The sequence below is a fragment of the Ricinus communis genome, chromosome 3, assembly GCF_019578655.1.
Source record: "Ricinus communis isolate WT05 ecotype wild-type chromosome 3, ASM1957865v1, whole genome shotgun sequence".
In the NCBI taxonomy this organism is placed as follows: Eukaryota; Viridiplantae; Streptophyta; class Magnoliopsida; order Malpighiales; family Euphorbiaceae; genus Ricinus; species Ricinus communis.
In genome coordinates this window covers 6118768-6130986 of record NC_063258.1, presented here as the reverse complement: position 1 = coordinate 6130986, position 12219 = coordinate 6118768, and the positions used below count along the sequence as shown (strand labels likewise).

General features: G+C 29.9%; 1 protein-coding gene across 1 annotated transcript; it reads left to right on the top strand.

Moving 5' to 3' along the window:
• Window positions 1-3451: 3451 nt before the first annotated feature.
• Window positions 3452-9126, top strand: LOC8263896 (protein TIFY 6B). Its single transcript, XM_002530738.4, has 7 exons — window positions 3452-3777; window positions 5756-5955; window positions 6239-6543; window positions 6634-6724; window positions 6919-7222; window positions 7331-7391; window positions 8703-9126. Exons 1-7 carry the CDS (start codon window positions 3681-3683, stop codon window positions 8815-8817), a joined length of 1173 nt encoding a protein of 390 aa, XP_002530784.2. The 5' UTR covers window positions 3452-3680; the 3' UTR covers window positions 8818-9126.
• The last annotated feature ends 3093 nt before the right edge of the window (window positions 9127-12219 follow it).

Below are 12219 nucleotides of genomic sequence, written 5' to 3'. Positions count from 1 at the left end.
TTAATTTAATAGACACCTGAATTTTACTGTTTTAATATTCAAAGACTTTTAATTTATAATTTAATCTATCATGCACCATGAATTTTATTTTTTTAGTAATGTTTAAACAATTTTATATAATATATATGAAACATATTAAATAGAGACATATATCAAAAAATATTAAAATATCACAAAAAGATAAATTCAAATGTATATTAAATTAAACTGAAAATTAAAATATTAACTAATTAAATGATCAAAATTTAAAAATATAAATATATATTTGGCAAAAATTTAAGTAAATAAATAATTTTCCCACCACACTATTGCCATTTTACTTCACCATTTACGATATGATAAAAAGGTATAGAAATTTCAATATTATAGAATATAACAACCAACAGTCATCAACTCTGTTTATGTCGGATTTAATTAAAATTGTAGATTTTTTTTGCTCTTTTCTTTTAGTGCCGTAAAATTTCACTAATTCTACTTGTGGAGTCTTTTTCACTATTAGTATAATTTATAATTTGCGAGCCATTGATTTTAGTGAATTTCTATTCTGTAATAGCTTTTCTCTGTAATTTGGTAAAAATCGAATCATCAATTTTTCTTAAATTCAACGAAACTTCTTGCTATCTCTTATGTTTTTTTATTCTTATTGATCGAGCGAACCAACAATATATAGATAGCGTTAGTTGTGAGGCTAACAATTATTATGGTCCAATGTTGCTGGAGAAAATTCTTAACCAAAGATATAAAAATAGATTTAGCGTTTAGATTTTTTTTTATAAATTATGAAAGAAGACATCGAAAAGAGAAAGATAAAAAGTAATTTTTTTTATTTTTAAATTAAATTTTTTATTATTATAAATCTATTTATTTAAATTTTTTATTATTTAATTAATGCATCATTTTCATGCATATTCTCAAGAAGTGATGAAGGAGTGAATTGCTCAATTTTGCAAGTTTCTTGAGTAAATCAATGAAGGATGAAGTTGAGGAGGCAAATTGCGGCTTAAGAAAATACCCTTTTCCCTCGTGAAAATTGAAAAAAGAAAAATCTTAGAAAAGACAGAAGACACGTGTCAATAAAAGACTGTCATTACTATTCCTACTACATCAACCTTTCTTTTGTTTTTGAGAATAGCCAACGTGCTTTCTCACCTCCTAGACCGGGTCTCTCTTACCGGACCCGCCTGTTTCTTATCTTTAATTGTTTTTTTTTTTTTTTTGGTTAAGAAAATATCTGATAATCCAACGGCTGAAAGCAGACATGAAGCAAGGCAGTGTTTGGATCAAATGGAAGATAATGGGAAAAGAAAGTTAGTTGAGGAACAAATGCCTTCTTTTGCATCAAATCTTTGGATAGGTGTTTATTTTTCTACTTTTCCTTTCTCTTATCTATATATCTATCTATCTATCCACACACATATAATATATATATATATATATATATTAATTTTTTAATCCTAAATTTTTTAATATATATATTTAATATTTTATATATAAATTTTTATTTTAATATATATATATTTTATTTTTGACATATAAAATTAAATTTAAATATAAATTTATAATTTTTATTAATTTATAAATTATATTTCTAATTAAATACTGAGTCTATCTTTAAGAATTAATTATATTCTAATATTATATTAACTAATAAATAATTTTCTAAACAAAATCTTATCTTAAAATATTAATTATATTGTAATATTATATTAACTAATAAATTAATTTTAATTATAAAAATTAGCATCTTAAATTATATATTTAATGTTATATTTAATAATAAATTATTTTGTAATAATAATAATAAATTTTTAATAATAAAAATAAAAATATCAATTATATTGATATATTAATTTATATAATATTAAAACTAATTAATAAATAAGTTTTATATCATTACTTTTATAAAATTCTAAATTTCTTAAAAAATAAAAAATTCTGCTGTTATTTTCTAAATTTTATAAATTAATATTAAATATTAAAATTTTTATTACATTAATATCTATCAATTTGATATTATAATTTAAATAATAATAACAATCATAAAACATACAGATAAATAATTAGTTACTTGTAAATATAAAAGCACATATAAACCTAAAATTTCTTATTATATCATAATCTGGATATAAGCAAAGATGAATATTTATTCTAAAACCAACAAATTTATATGATCATATCTTAAGAATTTTTTATAATAACATTAATAAATGTATATTTATTTATCAATAACAAAGACTTTTACATATATTTTTTTTAGTATATGGCTCAAAAAAAGTATACTCTAATATTATGATTCTTTAAAGTTCAATAACAATCTAATTTTACGATTATTAGCTATGAAAAAATATTTTATTTTATAATAAGGTCCTGAATTTTTAATTTCTTCCTTCTTTCTTTATGTTCTCATAATATCATTGAAAATCAGCCTATTAAATAAAAGGCAAGCTAAATATCAATATAATTTCTAGTAATATATTTAATAAGAAATAAAATTAAATCAAAGTAAAAAGTTCATATTAATAAGATTGAGATCATATGTAATACTCTACGTTTTCAAAATATTATATTATATTTAATATTTTTATTTAAATTACTAAATATATTGCATATATTAATAAAGAGAAAAATAAAATAACCAGTAAAGGAAAAGTGTTCGTAATCTTTCATTGAATTAGAGACCCTGACAATTGGATTAGAGATTTTTATTAATTAATTGTAAAAAGAAAAGAAAAACTTAATGTAAAACTTAATTATAAAATAAGATTATATTTGATACTTAAATTATAAAATTAAGAGTTATATTTCAGTGAGGTGAGAATAAATATAAAAAAAGTAAATATATAGTTAAAATTAAATTTGGTTGAGTAGAATTAAAAAAAATTATTATAAATTTTATAATTTAATTTAAAAAATTAAAATTTTAAGTTATTTATTAATTATATTTTAAACTTAAGATTAAAATTTGAAATTCAAATTTTAACTATATAACAGTATTAAAATTTTAAAAATAATAAAAAATATATTTTTTAATTTTTTATCAAAAATATATTTTTATTATGTAAAAAATATAAAAGTATAATTTTAATTTTTTTTAGAAAATATGATATTGGTTGTTTTTTGATCACCAAAGAAAAACAGAAAAATAACCATATAGTATTGTTTAAAAAAATTAAAAAAATAATTTTTTTCTTAAAATCTATATAGTAAAATAATATTTTTTTTTTTTAATTTTAGAATATTTCTAAAAGATACCTTAAAATTTTTAACAGAGTTTTATTATCCACTCCCACTCAATAAGACATAAATTAGTTAGTTAGATTAACTGCAGATACTGAATTTTCATTTTTAAAAAGGAACAGAAAGTCCAACAGTAAAAGAATAGCTATTGCCATACTTCCTCAATCCTTTCATTTGTTATTCATTTCCCTCCAGTTCCTTGCAGCCAAACCTATAATAGCAGAGAACAATATAAATTATTTAGACAGTATTAATATATAAAGGACCACTCAGTTTGCCTTCTCTGTTTAAACAAGCAAACTATTTTATTTTTTTCTCCTTTGTTCGTTGGGAAAGCTTTTCAGCAATAAAAAACAGGAGAGTAGAAGAGGAAAAAGAGAAAAGCAGAAACCAGAAACTGGGTTCTCTAGTTATAGTAAGCTTATTCGCTTTGTGGGTATTGAATGAAGAATATGATAGAGAGAGATTTTTTGGGTCTAGCTTCAGAAAACATTCCTTTTACTGTGAAAGAGGAGACCATTGATAGCTCCGAGGATTTGGGTATGTTTGTTTCTTGGTTTAGATTTCACTTCTTATTCAAAGCTTATTTATTGGAGAATATATTGCTAGAATTCTCTTATAGTCTTAATTGTTTTTGTTGTAATCATATTGTCTGAAACTTGGTTCTTGAGTTTTTCTTTTATTGTTTGGTTGCTGGGAAAGTGTGAGAAAACAAAGAAAGAATCAAACTTTGTCAATTCTTGTTGGGTTCTTTTTTGAAGCGGCTGTTGAGTTTAATTCAAGTATTGGTTTGATGGTTACCATATTGTAGCATTTGGGTAATGTAAACATTGAAATTGGTTTACTTTGAAAACAGAAATCTCAAGTTTTCTCATCAACCAAACGTGGGATAAGGATAGTGTATTCAACAAGAAACCTCATGGAGAATATGTAAATAAAGACACATCTTAAGCATTAAGCACAATTTTTTAAAGCAACCAACCATTGGATACTTTGCATAAAGTAATCAAAGAAAGAAATAACAGAAAACAATTACATGATAATTTGTGTTTTCATTATTAACGCGAATTTTTAGGGGTGTTAGCCTAGCAGATGCAGGGGCACTTCTGACTTATAAAAGAAAAATTTATCAACTCAATAGCTATTCTGGTAGGTAACTTCACGGGTTCAGTTGGCTGGTTAGAAAAACGTGTTTTTCTTTTTAATTTTATTTGATTGTTTTGGATTCTGATATAATTTTTGTTTAGGTTTCTACTTTTGACTTTTAGGTTATAATTTTATTTTGGTATAAGATAATGGTTTTAAGCTAACATGCACATGAGCTGTTCATGTTTATATTAATAGGTGTTGTTTTATTTAAGCGTATTATATTAATAGGTGATGTTGAGTTCCTTTAAACAAAGAAAAAAATTATGTTCTGAATGGTAGTGCCTGACAGATGCAACGATGCATATTGCTAATAAAGTATTTGCCCCACCACAGAATAAAACACATTTATATGATATCTAACGTGTGAAAAGGAAATCTAGAAAGAAGAAATTAAATTAAAAGGTACGATATGATTAAATTATGCTCTTAATACAAGGGCTTTTGTATAAAGTAATCTTTGTTTTTTTATTTTATAATTTTCATGTGCTTATTCTGAATGGTAGTGCTTGGCTAGGTGCAAGCAACTTTTATTTTAAATGGAATAAAGAAATATATTTTTACCAACATCAAGATTTAAAAGTCCAATGTTTCTAAGGTCATTACTTGTTCTCTTTGTTGTCTTTAGTTCTTAAAAGATAGCAGTAACAAAATGGATTCATACTTGGTTATTAATTTTGGAAGCTGCAACTTCATTTCGTTTCTTTTCCTTGAAAAGATTTTATGAAGGGTGTGTTTTGGCATCATCATCACAAAATACTGGTAAATGATCTGTTTGCAAAAAATCTCCCATCATTAAATATTTGGGATTTTCAGCAAAAGGTTTTACATTCAAATTCTATATAGTCTTTCAATAGAGACTGGGATTACTACCCTATGTGTAGTTCATTTGATGAGAGCATAGCAGCCAAAAAAGCAACAAAGAAACCTAAATTTTTGTTAACTCTTCATGCAAATGTTATTTGTCATTTTGAAACATGTTGTGATAAGAATTGTTAACAATTATTTTAGTCCTAGCTCACATTAAGAGTTCCACTCTATAAAAAAGTTTCTTATTTAACTAAATTTAAATATTGTCTGTATGTGAGAATCAAGATTCTTTTTGGCATATGGTATGGCCACTAACTAGGTGAGCAATATATAAACTGCTTTTTCTACACTTGTCAATACCTCATTTGGTCTTAGTTTTGTATCAATTATATTATTCTATCAAACTATTATAAGTTTTCAAAGTCATTCGTTAATATATTTATGTAAGCATGTGCCAGTGTATTTATTTATTTATTTGCAGTTAGTCATGCCGGATCTTAACTTATAGCAGGAAATTACTGTCATGGACAGAACTAAGTTCTATTTTCTTTTGGTTTTGCAGTATCAATGAGAGGTTCAGCAATGCAGTGGTCTTTCTCAAACAAGGTTTCTGCCATTCCTCAATTCTTGTCATTTAAGTCTAGTCTGGAAGAAAAGCCAAGAAAGACTATTCATGATCCCCTTATATCTTCTGGATTTACTCCCATTTCAACTGCTGATGCTTTGGATTCCACCCGAAAGACATTCTCTAGCATCGTTCAGGTTAATCATTGCCACTGTGTTATTTTTCTTTTTTTTTTTCTTTTGATGTTTAGCTAATTTATGTTCTGCAAGTTACATATGAAAAAATAAGGATATTTACCTTTAACATGAAATTATATGGCATCCATGAGAGATTATCTGGTGATACTGTTATATGGTGGTAGTTTCTTGAAATTGTTAATCAATTTCAATAGGAAATGGTTAGCTCAATACATGCTTCATATGGTCTTTTTCGTGTTTGAACTAATCTTCTGCCCCATTATTTTCCACCCGTGAACTGCAGAAAAAAATGACTCTTGATAAACAAGGGACAAACAATTATGCAACGACAACTTATTCTGTGCAACACTTTGATGGATATTCAATCCATCGCCCCCAGCAAATGAGGATATTCCCAGTTTCCAATCAACAGAATCAAACAATTACTGTTTCTATGAGCAATCCTGTTTTGCAATCCCATTTTACTTCCACAGGTCACAATATGATTAGTAATGCCATGAACTCTCTATCTCTTGAAGGAGTACAAAGCTTAAGCCCTGCATCAGTTCATCCCACTCCAAGTTCTATTGTTGGCACCACTGATCTTAGGTATCTAATTATCTAATGCCCTTTTTATATGTGCATACAGTGCAACTATCTCTGGAATTGCTGAGAGATGAAATTGATTATCTTTTGTAGAAATGGGTCTAAATCCCCAGGAGCACCTGCTCAGTTGACCATATTCTATGGTGGTTCTGTTTGCGTTTATGATGATATTTCTCCTGAGAAGGTATCATTTCTCTTCTTCTTGAAGCTTTAATGCTAGTAAATTATGGAACTCACATGTACAAATCGAACAGAAACAACACAAGAATTTTTAAGGTGGTTCTGTTTCCCCAATAGACCTATCAGCCAAGCTTATCTACATCCATGATTATCTATATGTGGTATTCATTTTTATTAATTGCTTGCTTCTCCATACAGGCTCAAGCTATGATGCTGTTGGCTGGACATGGATCTTCAGTGACTCAAAATAAGATGTTCTCGACAGCTCAAGTGCAGGCACCGATCACAAGGGCTTCTGCTGGTGATGGTTATATTGAGAATAAAGTCCATACTACATCTCCATGCTCAGGCCTCCCAAGCCCCATTTCTGTGACTTCTAGCAGTCCCAATGAATTAGCAGCAGTAAGATCAGTTGGAGCTTTAGCATCTGGAAGTAACCAAACAGAAACCCCCAGGGCAATTACTTCTGTAGGACCTGGTTCTGCAACCCTGATTCCAGCAGGTAAGATTCTTTACTTTTTATGTTCAAATTTTAATGGTCATTTGAATACTAATTGACTTAATCTTTTATATATGATTCATTGTAAAAAAATTTCTGTTTTCTTTGCAGTGGCTGTACCTCAGGCTCGTAAAGCATCATTGGCTCGGTTTTTGGAGAAGCGCAAAGAAAGGTATGCAGTAGTGCATATTCTTCAAAGAAAGCATATGCCTAACCATAATAATTTGCAATATAATATAAGTTCCTAGTTCAGGATCATGACATTGAAAGTTGAGTTTATGCCTATACGTTTTTTTGGATTGCCATAGGACATGAAGTACTCTTGATGCATATATTTTATTACACTATATCTTAGTTTCTGCCTTCTGAAATGAGTTCTTTTTAAACCATTAAGGGGGTTGCTCTATGTTCTTTGGTGAATTTGTTTCTAGGTGCTTATGTGCTTCACAATGCATTTTGCACATTAAAAAGATGAGATTACTTTTACTATCTGCCAGAGAATGTTTGCAGAACATATATGACTGTCTAAATTATTGTGCTGCACTTGAGCGGTCAAGCAAGCCATCATCTGTTTTCTAAGTACCTACTTTTATTTTAAGATTTGGATAATATCAACGAGTAGCTTCTTTGCTAAATTTGTCCCATACTGACTTGCTTGCTTGAGTTCTTGAATTATTTCAGTCTTGTGTATTGTTCGACAAAGTAACTATTAATTCAACTGAAATAAATTGTTTGTAGCACGATATCAATTGCTGATGGTGTATTTGAGAAGTTCTTAATCCATCAATCCTTAAGAGGAAGGGAAATTCAAATTATGAAATAACTGTTACCAAATGCATATCGAGTGACTCACTTTCTAATAAACATTCAGGATATGTGTCACTCACCTATTTGTTGGACTAGATACACCTAGGGTATGCAAATCTTAACTTAGTTTCTATAATATGAAGAAAGCATTCTTTTCATTAGACATATTGTAAATGCTTTTCCGTATGCTCAAACCTCTTAGAATCAGTGGATTCACTAGAATTACGAAGACTAAATATGAAAGGGCTACAACTTACCATGGCCCCTTGTATAAGGGCAGTAGAATAGGCGTGGAGTTGGAAACTTGGGATGGTGCCTATCCTGAACTTTGTTATGTGCTATTAGTATTAGGAGGTGAAAGTAAGCCAGGAAAAAGGATAAAAGATATAGACATTGAAGATTGGTGGTTTCATTGAATAATCTGGGGTGCGAGCAACTGATTTTGATTAAATGATGAACTAGAACTGTTAGGTAGCCTATCAGTTATCAACTACTTTTTCTTTTTCTAATTTACCAGAAGAATAAAGTTAGCTGTTGGGAGACAAACCTCTTCTTAACTACTAACAACTAAACCAAACATGCTGAACCCTCTTTTTTTTTTTCTTTCTTTAAGAAATATATTTATTTGGTTTGCAACTCAATTTTCTCGCCTTAAATTTCCATTTGTTCATTTCAGGGTGATGAATGCCTCTCCATACAATGTTAGCAAGAAATCTCCAGACTGTGCTGCCAGTGGATCAGGAAATGTGAGTTTGTCCATCAGTTCTTTTTCTTCTTCCAGTCATCAATGAGCGGTCAAAAGGAGCTCCGATTCAGAGGACTCAAGACCATAATTATGTACTCTACAAGTATGTAACAAAGAGAGATATATTTGTTCTGATATCAACTGTAAGCTTAATTCTTTTCACTTAAAAATATTAGGTTTCCCTTAGTTTCTTAGATATATGTTTCCTATTTATTTTTTCTTTCCTATCACTACCAATATCATTTTTGTTTAAATTTTGATGTGACAGTGTTATTTGTGGAGATGACACTGTGAATGAACATCTTGTAACTTATGTCAACTTCCAATATGTTGTAAAATTATTGTTATACTGTTATTTCCATATCCTTTTTCTTTTTCCCGTTCATGTTCATAGTCTCTCACAGTCAATATGGGAACATTTATTTTTTGGTATAAGTTCTTGTATGATGCATGGGAAACTATGAAAGATGATCTCTTTTTGCAGTTTGTTGTACTAGCTTCAGCCATTGACTGGTTAAACTTGCCATATTTCTTTTTTAGGGTTAAATGCACCGCTGGTACCAAATCTTCGCACTTTTTTTCCAAATGGTACCAAACCTTCAATTTGTTTCTTTTTGGTACCACTCCTATTATTTATGTATCTTCCGCCAGTACCAAAGAGGAATCCGGCACTTATTTGCTCATGTGGCTGCCGGATTTTGAATTGATAACACACCTGTTGCTGACTCAACAACTTAATCCTAGTCAGCAATTAACTAATTACCTTAAATTTTAGCTAAAAAATTGAGGGAAATTGTAATGAAATTGATTTCTTCCTCTAAGCTAATCCAAAAGTAACTGTTGGTACCAAACCTCAAAAATCAATGCAAACCGCTCGACTTCCACCTTCATTGTCAACAATCTCTGAATCTCTCATTTCTCGTCTCTGACCCTCTTCTTCGTACCTGGATATTACGACATTGTAGAACAATGACACTCGACTGACGAGTAAGGGAGAAAACCGAAGATCCACCACTATACTGTAAGTACAAGCGGACCGATATTTATTCTGTGGTTATTGAAAGCTATTTTGCATCTTTCATTGAGTAATGCACGCTGCATTTATTTGGAAGTTAACAATGCAGGGGCTAGGATTTTCCCTAATCCTTTTTAAAAATGCAAAGAATGTTGATGATGTTTGTTTATAAACACTGCTTATGTGTGGTTGTTTCACATTTGTTTAATTAATTTATTTTGCAGTGCCTAATTCCGAATACTTCATTTTGTATTGGTATGATTATGGAGTTGATGTTAGAGGTGAACCTAAGCTATGGGATATAGGAGTTGTGGATTTTTGTAGTTTAGATAAGATATCCAGGATAAAAATTGATTCAATGGCTAGAGAGCTAGGACTGAATCCTGAAACAAAGCTGATTATGTGGAAGGATCCTACAAAGAGTATAAGTGATGGGTTAAGAAGCCTTGAAACTGATAAGGATGCTTTAGAAATGGCAGTGGCTGTGGAGGGTTCTAAATTAATGCATATATTTAGTAGGGATAAGTGGAAAACAAAAGAAAAAGTTGGGGCAGAAGCTGGGGACAGTTTGTAGTTGACAAACAAGAAATGACATGCACATGTAGGAGGTGGGATCTAACTGAAATACCTTGTTGTCATGCTGTATGTGCAATTTAGTATAACAATGAGAACCCTGAATTTTATATACATGACTTCTACAAGGTTGAAACATACCTAAAATGCTATAGCCATTTGATTAACCTAACCACCAGTAAAGAATTTTGGCCCAAGGCAACTGCCCCACCAGTCTTACCCCCTAAACCAATAAAACCTAGAAAAGACAGACCTGCTAAAAAGAGAAGGTTAGAGGAAGAAGAGATAGAGGGTTTGATTAGAAATGGTAAGGTCACCAAGAAGGGCTCTCTGATGACATGCATAGTTTGTGGTGCTAAGGGCCACAATAAGAGGTTTCATGGTGCTGGTGCTTCTACAACGAGGGAAAAACTGCCTATAAGTACACCTAATTGGTACCAAACTGTCTTCTTTTATATTCAATTGGTACCAAACTATATCAAATTGGTATCAAACATTGGTAACTTATATTCAATTGATACCAAACATTGGTTACTTATATCCAATTGGTATATAATACCTCTTCAATTTCTTTCTTTCTTATTGTAGGTGAAGAGAAAGACAAAAAAACAGCAAAAGGAAAAGGAATCAAATGCTGCAACTACTGCTGCACAGAATGTAGATGACCAACCTGATAATGTAGCTCCTACAAACACAGCTCCTTTAGGGACAACTTCAACATTTGATAATTTGTCACTGCTAATACCACTGCCACAGGTAAGTAATATGTCACCTATAATATTTATTCAGTAATGTCAACTGTTTGCTAACTTGAGACTTTATTATACAGTTATTCAATGTAATACCATCAGCAAAAGAATCAGAAAAACCTGCAGTTCACTCTACTACATCACCTTCAAAACCTACCAGCAAGAAGAGTAAAAGTATTAATGATTTGTTGAGTGTGCTGCCACCAGATCTGGCCATTGGAAGACTTTCAGAAACACAGAAAGGAGGAACTGAAGCTAAGGAAAAAAAGACTTTCAAATTCCCAGGGTTGTTGAGCAAAGATCTTGGGGCTGAATGAGTTACCACAATAACAAAACAAGACAAAAGGAAAACAAAAGATTGATGGAAGTGTTTCAATAAAGAAGAGAGCTCGGGTGCCTCCAGGAAATGCAAAGAACAAAGGAATTACAATTGGAAACCCTAAAAAATAATGTTTATTTTGGTTGTTGTGTTGTTAATATGTTAATATATGTGTGGACCTAACATGTGGTCCTTTGACTGAATTTTGTTTTTTGTAATGCCTTTTGACAGCCTTGGGTGTAGGGTTCATGTGGACAGGATTTCCACATCCATTCACTTTTTGTTTAAACATTTCATTATTTAAAGTAATCAACAGAGTACAATTATTTTCACTTAACTTGTATGTTGCGAGAATTGCTCTATATAGGACATGTCTGTGCATATTTATCATAATAGTAACATTCAAATGAAGCAATATTAATCAACTACTGTAAAAACCAAATACTCATTTATCATTTCATTCATTCATCAGTAAATTACATAAGTAACAGTAATTGTAAATACTACTGTATCCAAAGTATATCTTTAAGTAAAGCTATATCTTAAAAATAACAATCCTAGCCACACCATAACAACCAAGCTTAGACAGGTCCATTCTGCACTTCATGCTCCTTCTTTCTTCTTTCATTTTCTGCAGCTTTGAATTTAGCAAATTAATCCATTCTTGTACTCATTCAGCAGCTCAGTTGTAAGGTCAGATTCACCACTGTCCATTTTTAAGTTAATAAAATGACAAATGAAGAATATGTACAAGAAGAAGGTTCTTCATTACAACTCAAAACATATCAATGT